This window comes from Pogonomyrmex barbatus, unplaced genomic scaffold (genome assembly GCF_055798465.1).
Source record: "Pogonomyrmex barbatus isolate J1 unplaced genomic scaffold, ASM5579846v1 scaffold10, whole genome shotgun sequence".
NCBI classification, from domain to species: domain Eukaryota; kingdom Metazoa; phylum Arthropoda; class Insecta; order Hymenoptera; family Formicidae; genus Pogonomyrmex; species Pogonomyrmex barbatus.
Window position 1 is genome coordinate 4,967,709 of NW_028297099.1, and position 23,208 is coordinate 4,990,916.

General features: G+C 33.2%; 5 protein-coding genes and 1 pseudogene across 6 annotated transcripts; 5 read left to right on the top strand and 1 right to left on the bottom strand.

Moving 5' to 3' along the window:
- Positions 1-1,217: 1,217 nt before the first annotated feature.
- LOC105432595 (uncharacterized) lies at positions 1,218-2,150 on the top strand. Its single transcript, XM_011647469.3, has one exon. The coding sequence runs from the start codon at positions 1,233-1,235 to the stop codon at positions 1,965-1,967; it is 735 nt and encodes a 244-aa protein (XP_011645771.2). The 5' UTR covers positions 1,218-1,232; the 3' UTR covers positions 1,968-2,150.
- A 682-nt stretch (positions 2,151-2,832) lies between these two features.
- Positions 2,833-4,429, bottom strand: LOC105432639 (uncharacterized). Its single transcript, XM_011647537.2, has 2 exons — positions 3,515-4,429; positions 2,833-3,392 (listed from the first exon to the last, which is right to left on the bottom strand). Exons 1-2 carry the CDS (start codon positions 4,305-4,307, stop codon positions 2,920-2,922), a joined length of 1,266 nt encoding a protein of 421 aa, XP_011645839.2. The 5' UTR covers positions 4,308-4,429; the 3' UTR covers positions 2,833-2,919.
- Positions 4,430-4,888: 459 nt separating this feature from the next.
- On the top strand, positions 4,889-6,365 carry LOC105432593 (uncharacterized). The gene is given in 2 exon segments (XM_011647468.3): positions 4,889-6,003; positions 6,006-6,365. Coding segments are annotated over 2 exon segments (1,014 nt in total). The 5' UTR covers positions 4,889-5,090; the 3' UTR covers positions 6,107-6,365.
- A 1,995-nt stretch (positions 6,366-8,360) lies between these two features.
- LOC105432638 (arylalkylamine N-acetyltransferase-like 2) lies at positions 8,361-9,809 on the top strand. The gene is made up of 3 exons (XM_011647536.2): positions 8,361-8,375; positions 8,617-9,119; positions 9,587-9,809. The coding sequence occupies exons 1-3, from the start codon at positions 8,361-8,363 to the stop codon at positions 9,807-9,809; spliced, it is 741 nt and encodes a 246-aa protein (XP_011645838.2).
- Positions 9,810-17,660: 7,851 nt separating this feature from the next.
- Positions 17,661-18,477, top strand: LOC148937883 (uncharacterized; annotated as a pseudogene).
- A 286-nt stretch (positions 18,478-18,763) lies between these two features.
- On the top strand, positions 18,764-22,475 carry LOC105432636 (UDP-glucosyltransferase 2-like). 2 transcript variants are annotated; one of them, XM_025219714.2, is made up of 6 exons: positions 18,764-18,871; positions 19,318-19,817; positions 19,901-20,271; positions 20,354-20,573; positions 20,658-20,877; positions 21,018-22,475. In XM_025219714.2, the coding sequence occupies exons 2-6, from the start codon at positions 19,319-19,321 to the stop codon at positions 21,334-21,336; spliced, it is 1,629 nt and encodes a 542-aa protein (XP_025075499.2). In that variant the 5' UTR covers positions 18,764-18,871; position 19,318; the 3' UTR covers positions 21,337-22,475. The 2 variants fall into 2 exon arrangements, with proteins under 2 accessions (XP_025075499.2, XP_025075498.2); XM_025219713.2 differs by having other exon boundaries at positions 18,764-18,867.
- Positions 22,476-23,208: the final 733 nt, after the last annotated feature.

Sequence of the window (23,208 nt, forward strand, 5' to 3'; positions counted from 1 at the left end):
AATTGACTGGCCAATAATCTTTAAAGCAAAGCTTATATACCTGCGGTTCCACCAATGCTTTGTACGTAATCGCTTTCGTTCCTTCGCTCTTGTTCGATCACAATACAGAACTCGTATTTCGTAAAACATTTATTCGCATTGTGTATTATTGCTTGAAAATGCTATTAGTTATACAGAACTATCGTCAATCTCAGATTACTTAATAGACTTAATGTTAGGTAAAAAGTAAAAAAGCAAGAGAGAGAAAAAAGAGAATAAAATATTAAAATACGTACAATTACATTTTGTTATACAATTTATAATCTAAAAGATATCAAACTTGTTAAAATATTAAATAAATTGCAATATATGTGATACATATATTGATACATACATGAAATATATGTATTTGTAAAAATATAATTTTTCCTTCATATGTAATAAAAATTTAATAAAATCATTTTTTAAATTAAAATTTTCAAATATAATAATAAAAGAAAAAAATTTTAATAATATGAAGAATATCTCATAAAATTAATTGATCACATTTTGCTAAAAATATAAATAATAACAATCTCTAAATTAAGAAATTAAATTAAAATTATTTAAATATAAATCATATATCTGTAACGTAGCTAAATATAGTTAAATGTAGCTGAAAAATCATTTAATTAAAGCAGAATCAAGAAATATATAAAAATTATTTTAATACAACCAATAGAATAAAATGCATAACAAAGCTGAATTATTTATATATTTGCCATTTATAATTGTTTATTTATTTCCAATAATTTAAACGTTCTTTTTATTAAACAGCTTGCAACGATAACGTCCAATCATAAGTATATTACATTCCTTTGTTTCAAATATATTAATTATATAAATTTCTGTTCATTAAATTGGAAATCAACATGCTATATCATTCGATAAAAACGATAAAAACGCTTTTATTTAGGCTCTACAAATGTAGTTTAGTAAGCAGGACAACGATTTCAATGACATTACATAATGGATCCGAGCGATTGTTGCGGGCTTACTGAAATCCGCATTACAATTTAAACAGGTTAAGGAGACATTGCTTTCGCAACGACCTAATGAGCCAAGAAAGAGTTCTGGCTACCCTCATATCGATTATCTTGCGCTCGATATATAATCCGAGCGGGGCGACTGGTTTAATCATATCTACCGATCACAGCGACGAAGTCAAACATTTCTCGTTAGTATTGGATCAAACAAAGATAAACACGAGCACGATGAGATTGGCGGCGATCTGCCTGTTGGCAGCGTGTATCGCCTCTACTTGTGTGACTACCGCACGTGAGATCAGTAGGGCACATTACGACGATCTGGAAGTAGCCGCTAGTCACCATCATCATGAGAGCGGCCATGGAGGAGAGCATCATTCCGGCCATCATCACCATCATGGCGGGAAAGGCGACAAGGGCTACAAGTCAGAGCATCATCATGAGAAAGGAGAAAAGGGGCATCATGACAAAGAAGGTCATTCTGGACATTATCATGAAGACGAAGGCCATAAAAAACACCATCATCACGATGATGGTTATTATGGAGAACATCATAAAGGCGAGAAAGGAGAAAAAGGTCACAAATTCCATGAAAAGGGACATTTTGGTAAAGGTCACAGCACAAAGGGACATCACGAGGTTCATAAACTTGATGAGTTTAAGAAGGATAAGGAATTCTACGATGAACATCACGATCATGGTCATCATGAGGAACATGGTGGTCATCATCATGAACATGGACACAAGAAAGGTGGCCATTTTAAGAAAGGACATCATGACCATCATCATCATGAAGATCATTATGGCAAGAAGGGTCATCATGAGAAAGGATCTCACCATCACGAACACAAGGGTCACAAAGGCCATGGCGGACATGAGGAACATCATCATCATCATCATCATCATGGCAAAAAAGGTGGTCATGAAGATCATAAGCATTGGGGATTTAAAAAGGGACATTAATATACGAAATATACGAAAAATTATAATTTCGCTATTATTGCTTGTTGAGTTACGTTTATTGACTACTAGTATACTGCATTGATTATTGTAGTGTCGACGGACAGAATAAAACTTTTTCAATGTATATATTAATATATATCTTGTTTATTTATTATTTCATCATAATTTTGACATCAATTTATTGCAAAAAATATAATCTGCGTTTATTAAATCATAATTTTTCTTGCGTTACTATTATTTTCTATAAATGCGTGATAGCTTGCATTAATCAAACTTTTATAACACTAAACGCATATTGGACGTAAAATGAAATTTGAGTTATTTCTGCAACCGTAACGTGTGTCATGAAATCGGTAACTGTCGTAATAATTCAGTGGAGTTTCATGTTTTGTGCTACATCAGTCACGCTTCTGCGGTGTAGCAGCTGTCACAAGAAAATATGGCCGCTCGTTACATACTATTTCCATAAAACAATAGTATTGGCCAGTTACCGCATTCAGTGGTGCAATTGACACGATTTTACATTTGTTTTGTCAAGAGTTATTTAGAAATTCGTATTTTTATAACGATTTAAATTAAAATAATTAAATCAATCTCGAAAATTCCTATTACATAACTCGTTTGCAAAAAATTTAAAATCAATATTATCATTACATAGCTTATATACATCATACATTATTAATTACATAACTATATTATTTCGCAATGTTAATATTTTAATTATGTTTTCGATAATTATTCTAATCCTAACGTAATAATATAATTCATCAGTAACATGCAACAAAACAAGTGGTGTTTTCAATATTACAGTGAAATATTCAATGTTATAATAAAAATCTATTTCATAAAAATAATCCAAAAAATTTATTTCCTTTTTATTGCATATTATAAATAACAATATAAAATAGCAATAAATAAAATTATCGATATGTATTCAGTAACATCTAATATGTTAATCAACTTTACCATGTTTTTTAGTTAAATGCGTATTTTCATCGGAACTATAATTTTCATAACTATTATGAAACGAATTTTCACCTCTTTCCTTATTATAGCCTTGATCACGATTCTGTGTATGTCCTTTGTCATAAAATCCTTTTTTCCCATTATTTTCATTATTAAAGCCAAATTCATGACGATCGCCTTTCTTGAAATTGCCCTCGGTAGTGTTATGATTCCTGTCACTAGCAAAGTACTTATCAAAATAACCTTTCTTATGATTTTCGTCATAAAAATCGGTATGTTTTTTATATTCGTCCTTGTGGTAAACTTTATGGAAGCCACTGGTCTTTTGTCCCTTTTTGTGGTACGATGTTTGTCCATAGCTGCTACCCTTTTCGCCATTCTCATTTTCATCATGGCGTCCATAATTTCCAGCTACATCGCTATGCCCTTTTTTATGCTCGGTTTTGATATCGTAATGTTCTGAAAGAACACAACAAAAAGTAACGGAATTTCGTTTAGAATAAATATATTTATATAAAAATATATATGCTTAAACGCGAATTAAAAAATTTAATAAATGTTGAAAAAAAATATAAATTTACCTAGCTGCCTGTTTTTATCATGCTGTCCGCGTTCACCCACGTCAAATTCCACTCGTTTGTTGTACCCTTTGTCGCCCTTTTCTCCATGAGCAGAATTCTGCGCGGCCGAATACTTTTCGCCGAGTTCGAACGAAACGTCGATATCTGAACGAGAGTTGTCGAGACCGTGAATAGGATGGGTTGCTATAAAATCAACTGCTTCTTCGCGATTTTCAGGCACATGAGCTTTCTTCTCTTTTTTATCGTCGTCCTCGTCCTTATCATTATCGTAATCGTCCTCGTACTCCTCATTGTCACTTCTTTTGTCGATATTTTTATCTGTTTCGTTCGGTTTAAACGTATTAGGCGCATGATATGATGCACGTGCAGTTAGTTTAGACGGCTCAAGCGGTTGCGCGTATTTCGCTAATTGGCCCACGCCATAATTAATGAATCCATCGCGCGGGTAAGGCTGGCGCACTACGTACGGTGCAATTTCGTGCTTCGCAGTCGCATACGCGAGCAGAACGGGTTCGTGCGACGACGTAGTTTCAGAAACGGCAGGCGCAACAGGTGCAGGACTGCCGACGACGTAATGCACTGGCGCCGGTGCATGGTAGTAACGTCCGCTTCCGTGATTGGTGTACCGCATGTACGCGACCGGAAGACCCCCTTGCTGATTGTACGCGTATCCGCTTGCAGAGGTCTCGAGATCGGCTATTCTCATCTTAGAGACAGTCATGTGTGATGTCCCCGTCGATGACGCACTATTGCCGACGATGAACAGCATGGCCGTCACTAAATTCGCAATCATGACAACCAAATCCCTTGTCCTTGTAAATACCGCCGGATAATAATCGTTATTACGTCCCGTGGCTGAATTGTCCGACACTGTTGTATCCGTTTGTTCGCGTTATCGCCTTATATATACATGCTAGAAGGACGGTATATCCTTCCATCGTTCAAGTGACACACTGTTCAGCCATAGAGAGTTTCAGGGTCGCCTTGATGTGTTTAAATACGGAGCGCGTATTGTTTCTTTCGCCACGGCATTAGTCAATATTTCATTAGGATTACGTAAAAATTGAGCAAAGGGTTCCTTTGATTGTAATCGAATATCTACAAAAAATATCTGGGACAGTTTAATAAGATATAAAGATGCACAAAGAAATTTAAATTCCAAGATCAACAATTATTCGATTCCTTTTGTACAAATTATAAGGAATATCTAGGACGTATTTCGCAACATTTCTTCTTTCTGAAACTGTAGTTTAATCCCGCAAGTTTGCTTTGCATCACTGATTGACTGACACCGTAATCGCTGCTGATCTTGAATTGACTGTACGCTACGCTAAGTACACTAAGGCCATGTGAAATCGATGGTCTTTGGTTTGGCCGAGCGATTGTCGCGCGATATAAAAGAGCTGGTATTATTACACGATTATTACAGTACGTGTCGGCGCGTTGTCGCACCAGAAGTGCCTCTATCTTGTGCCTGATCGATTTGCTCGAAGATATATACACATATTTTTGAGCAAATTTGTAGATTGGATTGGATTACCCGGGCTTCCAAGCAACGAGGGTATCCACAAAACGAATGAAGATCTATGCAGGATGGTACGCCGCTTGCGCTATACTCTGCGTTTATGCGCATCCGGCAAGAGACCGAGCTAACGAGATGTACATTACCAGCTCGAGATCGTACGATCCGAAATCAACAGCTGACAGCTATGACTTTGAGGAACAGTTATCTGCGACTAAATTATTTGAGATCCTTGAAGACAGTCAGGAGTTCGAAGAGCAGAAATCATCGTCGACGATGAGAGCAATCGTTACGAGGGCTCATCCAGTCTTATTACCCTTGATCATAGAACCTGAGGCGGAAATGTTGCCGGCCGGTTATAAAGGCGTGAAGCCACCCGGAGTTACTCACATGGAGCTTGCGTTTGCGAAACCTCAAACTGACCCGTCTGGTCGCAAGAGTGCGACGTTACGAGCTTCGACAACGGACGACGATAGTTCTGGTAAATCTGGCGAATATGATCAAGATGACGATGCGCATTACGCTGCGTCGAAGCATGAGACACAGGTCGCAAGAGATGATCGCGGTACTAGCAATCTCTTTATCTTCGAGGTAGGTTCGAAGGGCGACAGGAGAAAGGAGAATGAGAAGGCTGAGTATACTGAAGTCTCTGGTGCGAGTAAAAGCCGTTCCGTAAACGAGGATCGCGCAAAGAATCATAAAGAAGAAGTCATGAAAAAGAAGGGAACTACTACCTACAAAACTGGAGATGATAGCAAGAAGACCCATAACACCACCGGATACCATAACATTTATCACAAAGATGAACTCAAAAAGGATGCTGATTTCTATAATAATGGACGTCAAGGTGGACGTTTTGAAAATCATAGTCGATACGGTGAAAAATATGCCATTGCTGAAGGCACGTATGCAAAAGGCAAGAACAACGATTCCAGATTTGTCGAGAAGGAAGCCAACCAACAAAAGAAGTTCGAGAAGATGAGAGAACCGAGAAGCCCAAGGTCACGCTACGATGGATTCCTCTTAGGAACTTGAACGGATTCATAAAGACGAGCTTAACGAAGGGTTGAAAGTTAGCTTTCAGCAACGACGACCCAAGTATTAACATATATGACGCTTGCGTGAGTCGCCATACAATTGTACAGTAACCGTTAATTAATTAATTGAAAGATAAATACAAAAATGTTATAACAAATGTACATTTATTCATATATTTGCGCGTACATTTATTATATTCCACTTTGTGTTTCGTGTATGCACGCACGTTGCGCGTTTAATAAAATATAGAATTATGTAAGCGTAAGTCCTCTTTTGCCTCTTTTGTTGTATTTATATTTATTTTATATTAAATCCATTAGAGATAAACATATTATTTCGTCTTTTAATATTATCTCAATTTTATAACTTTTTCCCTTATATAAAATCAAGTGATAACGGCTTTATTTCATCTATTACTTTCTTGACATTTTACTTTCACAAAAGTTTTTAATTAATTAAATTTTAATTAAATTTTAATTAATCACAATAGGAATTTTAGCAATAAATTTAATTTCTTGGTTTCTCCAATTTATCCAATTCACGAGGCACTGATTTCAGTTTTATTTACGCAACCGACCGATGATCGAACACGACCCGAGAGTAACCGCATTCGGCCGGTGAGCGGTTAATGGATATTAAACAATGCCCGCATTGTTGGGCCGATAAATTGCAATCTTTCGCGAGTGGTCCTGCCGCGAAATGAGAATCTAGGCACATAATTGATGCATATATAGGCCGTTGTATTATATCTCCACGTTTCTCATTGGCGGGATCGCCAACGGAGTCCGCGAGGGCATTCCACTTCGGTAACGTATACCTATCGGTCTCAACCACCTCCGCTGTAGTCTGACTACGATATACGTATAAAGCCCGCATCCCCTTCATGGCTCAGTGAGCTCGGGTTCCCCGCATTCATCAACAATAAGCTGCGGCACCTACCGTCCTCGCATATGTATCTGTGAGCACCTTATGTACGTACGTGTGTATATTCACGCGTAAGCTACCACCCTCTCCTATACCATCGATGCGTATACATACGCACACGACGGTTGTATTATATGTATCTATACCAGTATATATACGTCGTATATATAAAGGTGCATGTATATCGGAAGCGGTGGAACGCGGCGCGAATACATAAATCAGATGCCGCTCTGCAGGCTGCCACCCATATCACTTCGTACAACGGCCATGAATGAATAGAGCCGTGTTTGAGTTATCGTCCGACCTGGTCTTCCAGAAACTGCGGAACGCCGGCGTTAAGTTTTACCGCTTGGAATGCTTCTTAATGGAAGCGAAACGGTTCTACTTTAACTGCTGCTGCGAATTTCCGTAGAATTCGACGTGGAATTCAAACAAAGTAACAACGAACGTTAGCTAATTACATAAATTGTTTTATTTCACTGTTTCGCTCGTAGTTCAATCAACGTTCTTGCGAAACCTCGATGCGTACGTAACGAACGTCAGCTCTCGGATAATTTATGTCAAAGAACTAGATCTGACGGCTTGCCTCGACGGCGACGTTTTACTCCGAGAAGAAATGCAATTTATCTTCTGATAATCTCCAATCCTTCGGAAGCGGACGTTCGCCTCGTATCTTACTTTCCTTCCTTTTTATTTGACCGTCGCACGTCCGATGCTCTCGTGTGATTCTTCGAGAACGCCTGATTTCGGGGATCCGATCGTCTTTCCGCGATAGTTTATTGTCATCCGTTTATCTTCGCTGAGAAAAACTCTAGCGATGAAACAATAGAAAAATCAATCAAAAATCGCATTCTAGAGGCGTTTGTCTCGCAATTTGTGACTAACGTCAAAGAGGCGAATATCATAAAAGGATGACAGAAAGGATATAAATAATATATTTACTGTTAGATACGTAGTTTCGAATTACCATTAATTATTAATATGTCAAAAGGGATCAAATAAGAGGTTTTCATTTTTAATTCTAATTCTAATACCGTAATAATATCTTGTAATTCATATTTATATATATATATATATATATATATAAAAACCTAAAAAAGAAAACGAAAAATTGCACGTAAAATATCAATCGACATTGCGAATGATAGCACGAAATGCGCACGAGGATATTCTGAAAATGTTCTGTTACATATTTCAATAAAGAATTAAATAATATACATATATTTTTAGGTTCAGAGAGGTCACCGTGGCAGAAATATGACATTGATTTTATCAAGATTGATTTGCTCAGTTACAAAAGGCATAAAATACGGATCATGTTTCAGCACATTTAGAAACCAAGAATATTATTTACACACGGCGATGCGAAGTTATTCCGTAAGTATCTCATCTGAAATATACGTTTCATAAAAATGTTGCAGGAATGTTAATAATATAATACAGATTTTAACAAATTTTTTGTCTAATTTAAAATGAATTGAGTTCTACAAGTATTATTTTTACATTTCCTCTGCGGAGTACTGGTTGAAAAGTAAATACTAGATTCTTAATTGAGATTTATACTTACATTTATCAGCGTGCAAAAGTTCATGTATGTACATTCTTACATCATTTACAGAATCAGCCGTGTTATAAGACACGATTGGCTTTACCAGTGGATCACGATAGAGTGATGACCTTCATGTGCGATGCTTTCTTCAAGGATGATCCAACTATGGTGAACATTGGTTTGGACAAGCAGGAGCCCGCGTCGTCGTTGCTGAAGCTTCTGTACGATGATCTTCAAGAGGGTATGACGATAATTGCCGAGGACCAGGATAATTGTATCGTAGGTGCCGCGGTGAACGCCGGTTCCTGTCCTTGGGATCCCGACAGATTCATCGAGTTCGCTAGGTGCTGCGAATGCGGGTCGATCCGCGACGTGATCGAGTTCGAGGCTTACGTGACCCGCAAGCCGAATCTCTGGAAGCACTACTACGTTCTCAAGATCTTCGAGTGCAGCTATCTCGCGGTCGGAGCGGATTTCCGGAACCAGGGTATTGCCAGAAAGCTCGTGCTAGATAGCTGGTATCTCGCGCGCGATTGCGGCTATCGATTGTTCCGTGTTGACTGCAACAATAGGTGAGTCCAGCTGGCTGACCGTGGAATTCTGGTTAGGCTGCAGGCGTGTAAAGGAATGCAAGTCGTTTCGGCGCGGTTTGTTCGCCTCGGCGGAATCTTGAGTAATCTTCACGGCGGGCCGCGACGGGTCGAGAAAGATCGTCGAATTCTATTCCGTCGTACGTTCAACGAAACTGTTACCTTGTAATTTAAGCTGTAGTGAGGTCGAGACAGTTGACGTATGGCTTCGTGTCATATTAAAAGAATAACGATCGCATTAATTAGGATTATTAGGAGTATAGTGTGCGATGACTTGATGCACTTCTCAGCGTATGTGAGCGCGTTATTTAATACAAGACATCACGTATCGTCTCCGTGCGACTATATTATGCGAATCGGGTTACGACATGTAAAATTAAATTGATAAATTCAGATAAATATTAATCTGAAGTCTGATATTCTATCTAACATTAGCACATCTATTACAGATATATCGCACAGGTTGCGAAAGGTTTTGGATGGAAACGAGTATGTGTGATTCCTTTTCATCAATATGTAAAAGATGGTCAACTTGTTTTTAAACATATTAAGGAGCCACATACTGAAGTAGAGGTTTATATTGATCAAGTCACATTTTGCAAGGATTATTGTCCGCCTTATAAATCATGCAAACCGACATCAGCGCCAAAAATATCTGATACAAAATGTTAATATGGCCCTAACATTTACCTACACTTAAACTTGAGTTGCTTTATCAATAAAACATTAATAAATATCACATGCGTAGTTCATCTATATCATACTTTAGCGTTTAGCTTTGTGCCCTAATGAAAATATGAGAATAATTTATAAAGAAATTTATACATCTTAAATGTAATACTACTATGTACTAATCCATACTTTTAATTCATACGATTCCAAACAGCTAATGCAGCGATTTATATTTTATAAGTTAGTCGTGTATATTCTCTAGTAACGTTTTGCAATATATTAAAGCAAAGAGAGAATAAATTGTTAAATATGTACACCATGACGATAAAGCACAGTGATCAGAGTATCTAATGCCTTTCTTAGTCTGAAACAAAGTTTTTGTTCATTTTGATGACATACATCGATTTCACAAGTACTAATCCCGACAGTTGAGCTTATTGGAATAGTCTGTCAGAGCGGAGAACAGTGATTGATGAGTTCAACGGCAGCTTATCCCGCGAGGAAACTCCTTTGAGTACGATTGAATAATACATAGCGGCGCGCAAATGAAATTCCCGATATTTGACTTCTAAGCTCTACCTCTCGAACGAAAGCCCGGCGGCTAAACTTCTGCTGCCTGCGAAATTACGATTGCTCGGAGTTGCGAGTGTACTGAACTCAGTTTCCAAATTTAAGCGGAAAGAGACGGATTCTCTTTTGCGTCTGGAACGTCTATCGAGTCTTCCAGAAGAGGGTTTCATAGAATCGATAATTGTCTGCCAAACAAGGCTGGGCCGTTTCCAAGATCAACTACCGTCATAAAGCACTAATGATCCGTGGAAGCATTCTATCGTGTATATGTAAGGTAAAACTAAAGTGTACCTAAGAATGATAATCAAATTGTCGACCTGAAATAGTCTATCGATTCATTTCTAGAACAATTTGAAATGGACCTTGTTCGTTCATTATAATTATTACTGTACGATAAAAAGACGCATATATGATAAATGTATTACATAATAAATTAGCCTTCATCTTTGAGCAATAATAAAATAATAATAATAGAAGAAATATAAACTTTTAGTATAACACATTTTTCATAAAATATATACATGTAATGTAATGAATTTGATGTTATTATCTAATCTGTCTTTTATAATAAGACATATTTCATAATTATATCTTAAGCTGTAATTTATATTTCTTGTTCAAGTTTATTAATGTGAACGCAATATAATAAACTAAATTATTAGACTGAAAAAAGTAAATTTTGTTCGTTCATATGTTGCACATTTTAGTTCGTGTTAAACAAAACTGCTCGTAAGAATAACATCATCATAATTATAATTAATTTATAATTAATTTATAACTTATATATTTATAATATATTATACCTAATATTTTATAATATATTTTCAAAGCTCACAAATATTGTGACTATAAACACAATATACAAAATGCATACTATAAAAAATACTATTACAATACGCATGTTTACAAATGTTTATTCATGAAAATTATACGTATCTACATAAATGTTCACAGGAAGATTATTGCAACAATATGTTTCTATTTGAAATTACATTCTATAATTATCATTCACTGAACATAAATTATATATCAATTATATAATCTACCATGATTATACAGTGAATCTATCATATGTTTTTATATCTTTTTTATTAATAGAAATAGAAATGGCCATGAAATAAGCAATCGCTAAAAACTCGCAAGAAATCAATTATTCTTCAACCAATTATTCTTGTTTTTCCTTTATGCTAAATCTGTTTTTTAAACATAACGCGCATTCTGATTTCTACGTCTAGAATTTATATAATAATTTTAATATAAAAGCATTATAATACTTTTATATAGAAAGTTTGCTTCAAATTTCAATTCTTTTTTCTTTTGTATGTGTGTGTTATATATAATAAATTTTGTTTTTACTGAAATTTATAATTTATATGATTTATATAATATGCATTAATATATAAGTCTTGCAAAAATTAATCTCCCAACGTATATTGTATCGATATGCTACGCGATGATCCATATTCGCAGTAGCACGCGTTCTCTCGTCAGAGACTAAGAAATGGATAGAACATAACCAAGACGGATTAGGATTCGAGCAGAAACTGTTCGGACCTCTCAAAAACGATCTTGAGCTGATCTCGGAGCCGTAATGATTAATGGAGTTAGGGAGCTACGCGCAGTTCTGTAATACCGTGGCAACTATCGAGTTGAAATTACAGTTGAGAAACTGTGGGGCGAGTTAGGGGAACCGTCGTTGTCTCGATCGGGGAAGGATTCCGTCGTCTCTAGCTCCGCAGCCATCCGATCACGTACCAAGCTCGATTTGATTTTGATTCGTACACTAGAAACGCATTTAATACACGTGCTTGCGTACCGGGCGCGCGTGCATCGACTAAGGATGAACGCTTTCCGTTGGTCGATACGGCGATAAGCTCGTATTTGTATTGTCGTGCCATTGTATGCGTGGGAAATAGAATAAAAAACAATTTAAGATGTATATTTTTAAGAATGTAAAGTGCACATTTCGATTATTAGGTTTATGATCTAATATTGGATCTTCCTCATTATTGTGTACAAAAGAAATATCCTTTTCTCTATATTTGATTAGAACCTTGCATTTTCATTGATTACAATATAGGATGAGAAACAATTTCGCGACATATGTGTACAATCGAAACCGCCATTCGCCAAGGCTCTCGAACACGGTGTGAACGAGCTTAATCTGCATAATTTCAATCCCCAGTGCAGCGCACACACACACACACACACACACACACGCAACGCACACACACACACACACACACACACACACACACACACACACACGCAACGCGCGCGCACACACACACACACACACACACACACACACACACACACACACACACACACATCTGTATATCTAGAACTATGCGTTTGTGTATCGTAAAGACAGTCCGAGTGACTTTCTGCTAATATCAGCAATTGTTTGTCGAATTGAAATAGTTTGACATGATACTTCCAGTCTTGCTCCTTGTGTGATTGTAATCATGCGTATCGATGTTAGTTAGTTAGTTAGACTGTATTAAGAATTTCGCTGTTGGAATATTTACACGTTTAAACGACTAAAATATAAAATATAAAGTTTATCTTAGACAATATTCAATTATGTTAATTGATTGTCTATTTCTAATTGAATTCATGAAAACATGTGCAATCTGCGACAATCATTATCAATATGCTGTATAATCTCTTAATATTATATTATTTTTTATAAACAATTTGATATATTCAAAAATTTTTAAGGTGCTAAATATAAATTACTAGACGAGGAAACAAACATATAAAAATAATAATAATTATTATTATTATTGTTATTACTGATCATATATGTTTTAATAATAGAGACTTAATAGGATTCTCGAAATTAAAATAATGAAATAATGTATGAAAGAGACAACTGAGATCAAATGACGCAGTAATTATTGCACAATAATATAAGGAAACAAAAATGTATTTATTTCTTGATTGCATTCATTAAATAATCGAACATTTCAGCTTATTTTCTTTAACACCAACAAATTTTTTTTATGTTCTTGATAAGTAAAATAGATGAAACATCCTGCAATTTTCCATTTCTGTAATTAATCTGTATGTATATTTACTAATTAAGCTAAGTGAAAAATTCCTCAGTTTAATCAAGAACAGATTATAATATAGATTTTGATCACAGGAAATTCAAAAATCTATTAAAGAATTATATTTATTGTCTTTTATTATAATTTATTTTTTTGATAAGATTTCATCAATTTAATAGCCTGTATCTACTTACTCATATTAATCATCATCTAGTCATGCCAATTAATATTGCTTATATTAGTAAGCTAGATATGTGTGTCTCCTTGTAAGTAGCTTAGTTTCATATAATTGTATAATTTAGCAAGTATAATCACAATTAATGACATAGAAGTCACTTTATTATTCTCAATCAATAGATACAAAACAGAAAATTATAATAAAACCTTTGATTTCTTAAAAATGTCGTTACATTGCGAGATAAAGCAAATCAGTGATATTTCCCCATTTCTAAAATCTTATTTTATTTTAAAGAAAGATTTACTACTTTCAACTTTACTTTCATAATTACTTTGATAAATAATACAGAAAAATATTATAAATTGATAAATAAATTGTGATTCGATGATTCACGAACAAATCAGTCTTCCCTTTTCCGCGTACGTTGGAATATATATATGTTGGAATATGTACTACCGATACACCATGTTCGCCATGTTTCCAGGTGCAACAGACAATATTAATCGGTAAAAGAATTGGATTTCGCTGTCTCACAGTTCGCTACCCTTCTCTTATTTCGTTTGCTCTTTTTCGTTGTGATATATTGAGGTCTAGATGTGAAAAATGCAAGCAACCTGGATTTAAAGACGGAACTTACTGAATTGAATAAATTGAAGAATTGAAATTCATTAAAATTGATGAAGTTTAATTTCGTGATTAAATGTAGTTAAATTATACAATCAATATAAGCGAATATTTATTATCAATAAATAAATTATATCGAAAAGGATATTATAAAAAGATCTATTTTTATGCTTGAGAAAAGTAAAACAGATCATTTATTATAATTTATTATAATTTATTATAATTTTTGGGGCAAAGAATCCGATGATTAAATTACGTTATATAATGAAACCATTAAAAAATTGCATTTAAATCAAAAAAACGTACACGTAGAGTTATAATCATTCATAAAATGTAATAGTCACGCTATGTGTATTAATAATTCATACTATCCGTGATAATTCATATTTAAAATGCATATAGTACTTAAAAATTATTATCAATTATTAATTACAATCAATTATTAGTATTTACGATTATTATTTACATCAAATGATATTATTTCAATGTGAACTTCAAAATCGATAAACAAGATATCTTAAAGATGTTTAAAAAATATCTCAAAATATATTTTCAAAAGATGTCTAAAAAATATTTAAAAAATATTTTATGAAGATGTTTCATTATTATATATATTTCGATTTCGATTTTAGATTTTCGTCTGGGATACATTTATCATTTAATTTATGACTTAATTATTTAAAAGTTATCAGAAAAAAAGAATTTAAATTATAAAAGATTCTTAACAGAGCAAAATTATCCTCATATGATGTTTTTATGTTATAATATATATATATATATATATATATATATATATAAAACAATAAAAATATTTGTAAGAATAAAGTTTATACTACATTCAGAATATTAGAAAAATATGTGATATTTGATATTTTGATAGAAATTCTGTTACATTCTTATAATAATAAAATTTGAAATATATTACATTACTTTAATATATAAAAAATGAGAGAGAGAGAGAGAGAGAGAGAGAGAGAGAGAGAGAGAGAGAGAGAGAGAGAGAGAGATTAAGATTCTTTAATATTTCTAATATTCTTTTATATCAATAAAAAATAATGTATAAAATATTTGCTTTAAAAGAAAAAGAATAATTTAAGACAGATAAGTATTTAAAAAAAAACTGATATGTAATTATGTCATTATATAATTATTATATTAATGATTATGATTATATAATTACATAATAAATATAGAAAACTGTAACATAAATCTATGCTTTACATTAGGAAAACTTTTAAAATGTACAATATTCTAATATCAAAATAGTTTTATTTGATGTAATTTTTTTAGAAATAAATATTTAGTTTTTGAATATTTTCTGTCTACCTGTCAGATTATATATATATATATATATATATATATATATATACCACTACAGTATGCATACATGTATATCAGTCAGAGCTGGTAACATTTAAAATAGTTCCATTTTAAATGTTTTTTGAAAAACCATTTCCATTTTACATTTGAAGTGGAAATATCTATATATTTAACTATTTGTAAAATGGATTTTTCTAGATTTATAAGTTTCCCTTAGTGTCATTGATGCATAAAAGGACCCGAATCTCAGAACACAATTTCTTCTATGATCACGTTGAATTTACCTACAAAAACTTGGCGCGCTCGGGTCGCATTAAAACTACTGTTAACAATAAATAAATGATGTGATAGGCGAACAGAGTAACAATTTATTAAATTAAAATATAATAGATTTTAATATTTTTATTTATATTCTTATAACTGCCAAAAAATAAATTTATATATATATATATATATATATATATATATATATATATAAAATAACAATGAATATGTGTGTACGTATTTTAATGCGACCCGAATTAAAACTACATTTATCAACAAATATCAATGTAATGAACAATGTAATAAGTGAATAGAATAACAGTTTATTAAATTGAAATATAATACGTTTTAATATTTTTTATTTATATTCTTATAATTATAGATAAGTTAATATAACAGTAAGTATGTAGGTATATATTTTAATGCGATCCGGGCGCGCTAAATTTTTGTGCGTCAGTTTGATCTTAAAAGATCGCTCTACATTAAAAATTTACATTTAAAACATGATTTTATGATCGCAAGGTTTTCTTTATTTAATAAGAGTAAAAGTTGGTTTATTTCACTAGTAAATTCTTTTTTATATTATAAGAAATTTTTATATTATAAGAAATTATAAGAAATTTTTAATTTCAATTTTTTGATTTCACATTTTTTGCACCAATAAAAGTAAACTAGACTTTTTATATAATTTCAATTCAATATCGTAAAATTTTTTTATTTAATTAGATTAAAATTCTAATACTATATTTTTTTATATAAACCAAATATAACAAAGGGCGCTTGAACTTGGCGTCATATTTTTAAAAAGTAATTTTGTTCTAATTCTAATTCTTCTTTCTATTTGGATGATGGTCTATTACAGACGGACAAAATATATTTGTAGATTCATTGTCAAGAATTTCAATATCCTTATAACTTTTCAACTTTCTATATCGCATCTGATTAACATCGAACCATTTAATAGTTGTATTTCGATCATTAAAAATGTTAAAAATGTTGAATAAAATGTTAAAATATAAGATGTAAAAAATGTTAATTAAATTATGTAATTATGTTATTGTGTTATTTTATTTATGTTTATTAAATGTTTATTAAATTGAAATAATAAGTTTTAATAAGATGAATGACAGATGTTATGTTTTAATCTACTAAAAAATTAGCGGCACGTAGTTGAAAAATATAAAATATAAAAATATAAAATTTATTTGAAATTTATTTGAATTTATTTCATATGAACTTAGCAACCAAGATTCTACTCACCGAAAAATTAGCTTTGTCTCTCTCTTTGATATATTATTATTATATTATTATTACTTTATTATTATATTATATTATATTATGTTATTTATTTATTTTTTAAATATTATTATTATTATTATTCTTTAATTTAATATTATTTATTTATTTATTTATTTTTTATTTAAACTTATATAATTAAAAAATCTCGCGTAATAATGAGCCAGCCATGTATCTCGCTGCCATTCTATACAACTTCGCTCCGCGTGAATTTGACCTCGAGAGATAGAAATACTGCTTTCTAGTGTCGAAATTAGAAAAGTTACATTGGTGTGAGAGAAGTGAGAGAGAAAAGGACAGATAATGAGAGAGAAAAGGACAGAGAGATGTCTGACGACGACGACGTGGACATTTCTTAAAATTTAAATATTTTGACTTTGCATTGCAATATCTCTATTCATAAGGCACAATACATAGAGAAAAACTAAAAACACTTTTATTATATAATTTGATGCTTCGTTATCGATTAAGTCTAGTTAGAATTCATTCGGTTTAGCCGTTGCTGAGATAATGTAAGTCGAGTTCATCTCGGAGTCCAGCGTAATGATAGTCACAGGCGTCTCGCCGCCGTTCTACGCGACTTCGCTGCGCGTGAACTTGGCGTCAAGACACTACCCGTATCTCTTGAAACTATCAAAATTCAAGGACAGTGACTTGGAATTCTTAGAAAAATACATTGAAGGCGTCAAATCAATCGCGAAAGTTTTAGATAAGCTACAAGACGAAAAACTTGTTTTATGGCAAACCAGTTCCACTATAGAAGTTGCAAAAAAAGTTACAAAAGCTGCAACTCCAGCATTTAAAATACTGTACAAAATTAGTAATTGTACTAGAAGACTTAAACAAAAAATTCAACTATTATTTTGATTTTTCCTTTAAATTTTTAAATAAAAAATTTTTAAATAAACGATGCTATTTTAGCTATCCATTTTTTAAGTTACAGTGAGTATCAAAAGGAAAAAGAAATAATATCAAAGAATTATTTTTTAATAAAGCTGAATCTTTAACCCATGTGCCAAAAACTTGAGATTCGATAAATGTATCCGAAGTCACATATAGTAAAAGCTTTTTTGCTTTTAAAGGGGGATCATCTTCCGATGAAAGTGTTGCAAACACTTTCATTAAAAATACGATTAAATTGCAATGCTTGCAGTATTTGCAAAATGAAGATACATGTTTGGACTCGCTTAATGCATTTCCTATGGTTAAAGAAGTTTTTATAAAATGTAATACTGCGCTCTTGTCGTCAGTAGAACGTTTATATGGAGGTACGATTATGCATTCTAATCGTTGAAATATGCACAACAATATCTTTGAAAAACAATTGCTGTTTAAAGCAAACAGCGTGCTTATCAAGTAAAAATAATAAATACTCAAATACTCAAATGAACTGCATACATGAAGAAAATCCATTTTAAAAGCTATTTAAAATACCTATTTATCTAACTTATATTTAAAATGGATTTGAAAAATTTACATTTTAAATAGATTTTAAAAAATATTTTACACTTAACCTTTTAAATGTAATAAATGATCTTGATTAAGAATCAAAACTCATTGATAATCATGAGAGAATTATCATAAATTAAAACGGGATTTAATGAGATGTACATAATATTACCGCTTCGTTTCTTCAATTTAGTCGAGATACGTCTTTTCAAGTGATATCATCTAAGTATCAGCTAGTATATTGTTAAAAACAAATTCGATTGTGAAAAATAATAAAACAAGTCACACAACTTATTAATACGTAAGTACGTGAAATTTAGCTTAATCAAGTATTAAACACTAGTTATAAAAATATAAACAATTACATTTATATTTTTTTATATAAAAAAGAATAATTTTGTGCGCGTGTGCAATCGCGTGACGTTTTTTTATATGTATGTATAAACATATTAATTACTATATTGTTGATACATTTATATTCCTTCTCTCTTTCTTTTTCTCTCTCTCTCTCTCTCTCTCTCTCTCACTCGTATAAAAATTTATTTTATATTATTTTGAAAGATTTATGTAATTCTAGAAAGTCTAGAAATATGAAAATAATTACATTTCACACAATGCACATATCTATCTCACAATTTGCCGATTGCAAGATAAATTATCGTTTTATTAGCATGCGTATATGGCATGTTACAATGAACAAAAGTTAAATATGTATAATCATCTATTATCCTCTTTCCTATTCTGTTTATAGAATGAAACTGATTATCAGTATTTCGCCAATTATCACAATTTTATGGATTCTGGTTATGAGTAATCTAGTTTGCAGTAAAAGGCTATTGATTATTACTCCAGTTCCATCATATAGTCATCAGATAGTACTTCAAACAATAAATCTTGCTTTGAACAAGCGGGGACATGAGATAGTCACATTGACTCCTAATATCTTAAGCGATCCTAATATAACTAACTACACGGAAATACACTTCCACAGAAATAAACTAAATAGTTTTGAATATGAAAAAATTGCTAATATTGACATAAGTCAAGTTCGTTGGAATCTTAGACTATTAGCAGAATTGAAGATAAGAGCACGGTTGCTGGGTCATGATATTGCGAATAATGTTCTCAGTCATCCTGATCTTATGAAATATTACGCGAAAGGAACTAATGCAAAATTTGATGCGGTGATAACGGAAATGTTTACTCCTGCGATCTACATGCTAGCGCACAGATTTAATGCTCCTTTAATAGGTAAATTTAAATAAAATTATTTAATTTTATTATGACTTATATAAAAGTGTACGCAATTTACCCAATAAATTTTATAATCGCAGGTATTCTGACTTTGGGTTTGCAAAATTACCATCGTTTTAATTTGGGCAGTCCTGTACTACCATCGCATCCTTCGAATTGGGAGCTCAAAAATCATACAGGATTAAACCTATCATTTTGGAAGCGATTGGAGAATTTCATCAATACTTGGTGGGATATATACTCATGGTATAATGATTTCATATATAATCAACAAAAGATAGCCGAAAAGTATTTTGGACAGGATATACCGTATATTACCGATGTCGCAAAGAATATGAGTCTTATTTTGATCAATCAAGAACCATCGTTTGCATATGCGAGACCCGAAATACCTAATGTTATCCATTTCAGCGGAATACATATTGCAAAGACACCGCCATTGTTACCGAAAGTATGATATTTTATATGTAATAGCAATAAAGAACGCATAAAGAATAATGCGAAAAAAATATTTTTTATAACATTTTCTATAGGATTTAAAAAAATTCTTGGATGAAGCGACAAATGGCTTTATTTATATTAGTCTGGGATCAATCAGGAAAAGTCAATTATTGCCGCCGAAAATTCTGGAGATATTTGTAAATACCTTTGCTAACTTGAAGTATAAAGTATTGTGGAAATTCGAGAATGATAACTTCGATGTTCCTTCAAATGTTTTTACCTCGAAATGGGTTCCGCAGCAGGGTGTGCTGGGTAAATTGAAATAGACAAGCTGGCATTTTAAACATTAATATCAAGCTTATTAATCATCTCTTTTCTTCTCTTATGTTTTTATAGCTCATCCAAACATCAAGCTCTTCATTTATCAAGGCGGACTACAGAGTACCGAAGAAGCGGTTCATTACGCCGTCCCACTCATAGGAATACCATTTCTCTTCGATCAGGTGTGCCAAGTTATGAAAATGGTTTCTCTGGGAGTTGCAAGATACCTAGACATAGTCCAGCTTACGACATCGGAATTGCACGACGCTATATTGGAAGTCATCGATGATAAGGGGTAATTACGATGTCGATTATTTAGGCGTGCGAGCGCGTGCATGTAAATGATGATAATAATCGTCTCCACGTAAATAGAAAATAATGATTGTGTTATTTACATGTAATAACTGACATATATATTTGGTGCTCTATTTGCAGATACAAAGATAAGATGTTAGAGCTACGTGCTCTCACAAAGGACAAGCCTTATGATAGCTTAGAGAATATTATATGGTGGATCGAGTTCGTAATGCGTCACAATGGCGCACCTCATTTACGTTTCAATGGAGTCGATACCGCGTGGTATCAGCAATTCGATTTCGACATTATCGTATTCCTGACGATAACATCATTTTCAGTTTTATGCGTTCTTTTAATCATTATAGGATGGATTTCAAAGAAGGTATATACGTATTACGATATAGGAAATAGATGTCCACTTCGTAAATGGATTAGAAATAAGATGAAAACGGCATAATTAAGTTTTATAAATTAAAAGAACAAGTTATCATTGCATAAATGTCTTTTACAAAGTAAATATTATATCAAACTATGTGAAATAGTCGTGAAAGTGAACCGCTTTCATCCCTCACTTGCATGTGGATTTTACAATCATACTACACTCATTTATACGAAAAGTAGAGAAACAAGAAACTCGAAGAAAGTGAGGGCAATTTTCGGCAGAAACGCTGTGAATATAAAACTGGTGGTTAAGTGAAATGGATTTTGTAGATATACGAAATTGCATCTCGAGATCCATTATGTTCATTTGCATACTCATAGAATTACGAGATATTAAATTATAAAAAGTAAAAGAAGACTAAACAAAAAAACTATTATAAAATAAGAACAAAAAAAACTATTAAATATCTGTTTTATAATTGTATAAATATATCACTAATAAAATATATCACTATATAAGAACATAAAGTGTACGTTCGATAATATCTTCGGTCGTTCACTACATTGATAACTTGGTAGAAATTCAAAACTCAATTAGTTTCAGAAATGATGCTAAGTGTCAGTTGTTATTGTTAACAACATGACCGATGCGTTTCGAATATCCGGTTAATGAGGCTTCCTTTGCCATCGGTCTGCGCGTCCATTTGGCAGATGGACCTAATTCAGAGTGCAAGGATCCATTAACACGTATATTCGCCCCAAGGAATATATAGCACGATAATGTATACGATGCTAACATCGCGCACGTACACAGAGCCAAACGCCGCCCACCGAGCACACGTATTCTATGAACATTGCAGCAACAATTAGGGAACCCCTTTACTATTAGGCAGAATACATATCTACGGCCATTCCAAATGTCTGTGTGAAACGTATGCGAATCGCGAACACGTACACAAATACACACATGGCGCCGATGACTATGGCATTCATCGCCATTGTAACATATAGTCGCGCAAACGCTGTACTTGTCTTAGAAGCGAAACATTAACTAATCAGGATATCGATTAAAATTTCGGTAATTGATTTATCTAACTGCACGATATAAAATTAAAATTAAAAAATTCTAATTGTTTTTATGTGTTTTATTCTTGTAATGCTAGCTGAATTGTATAGAAGCTTTTGGTGATAAATAAAAATAATTAAGGGATAGACGATTACTGCATTGAGTGATATTCAGAAATTTTCAGTCGGTCTGGCACGATTAGTACGAAAATAAGGGACATAGGGACCAAAAACGGCATGGGTTAGATAGCCCGCCGTAAATAACATTGAAGTCTATTTAAACTTTTTCAATTATTTTGATATCTTTTACTAACAGCGACCCTGAGACCAGCATCGGCCGCGTTATCGAAGCCAGAGGAGAGAAGCTCTCCTCCTCTTCGTTCATTTTGCGCGTGTCCCGACAAGGACCGTTCGCGCTCGCTTCCACTCTTGGTGAACGTTTCATAAATAAGCCTTTGTGCGACCCATCTGGAAATTGAATTGGAAAGTTCGCCTCGCCCACACCGTGGGAAAGCTGAAAATGACACCGCGGCGCAGATCGGCGCGCACGACCAGCGGCAATGTCAATTTTCTGGACGATTTTTCCCTCCGCCTCGCGGAGGTCCACCATCGTCGTGGCGCGCTTCGTTTATTCGCATTCAACCGGTTGAAATCTCATTTATTACCCGTACCGTATGCAATTTTGCTCGATGCTTTGCCGAGCCACCGGTAGTAGGTCGGCTTTTGCAACCGCGACGCGTCGTACGACGACAAAACCGTTCACGCGCGAAGCGCGACGTAATTTCTGACGCGTTCGCGTATAATGCCCGTTCGCTTCAATTCGCCGTAATAATATACGAAGTGATCTGACCATTATCATCAACACGGCTCGGTGTTTATTGTA

What these genes read in the sequence shown, in the direction of transcription:
- LOC105432595 (XM_011647469.3), top strand. Translation starts at nt 1,233, where the DNA reads ATGAGATTGGCGGCGATCTGCCTGTTGGCAGCGTGTATCGCCTCTACT.
- LOC105432639 (XM_011647537.2), bottom strand. Translation starts at nt 4,307, where the DNA reads ATGATTGCGAATTTAGTGACGGCCATGCTGTTCATCGTCGGCAATAGT. An exon ending in TGATAAAAACAGGCAGCTAG is followed by an intron (nt 3,393 to 3,514) that starts GTAAATTTATAT and finishes GTGTTCTTTCAG; the next exon opens with AACATTACGATATCAAAACC.
- LOC105432638 (XM_011647536.2), top strand. An exon ending in CGTGTTGACTGCAACAATAG is followed by an intron (nt 9,120 to 9,586) that starts GTGAGTCCAGCT and finishes CATCTATTACAG; the next exon opens with ATATATCGCACAGGTTGCGA.
- LOC105432636 (XM_025219714.2), top strand. Translation starts at nt 19,319, where the DNA reads ATGAAACTGATTATCAGTATTTCGCCAATTATCACAATTTTATGGATT. An exon ending in CACCGCCATTGTTACCGAAA is followed by an intron (nt 20,272 to 20,353) that starts GTATGATATTTT and finishes CATTTTCTATAG; the next exon opens with GATTTAAAAAAATTCTTGGA. An exon ending in TCCGCAGCAGGGTGTGCTGG is followed by an intron (nt 20,574 to 20,657) that starts GTAAATTGAAAT and finishes ATGTTTTTATAG; the next exon opens with CTCATCCAAACATCAAGCTC.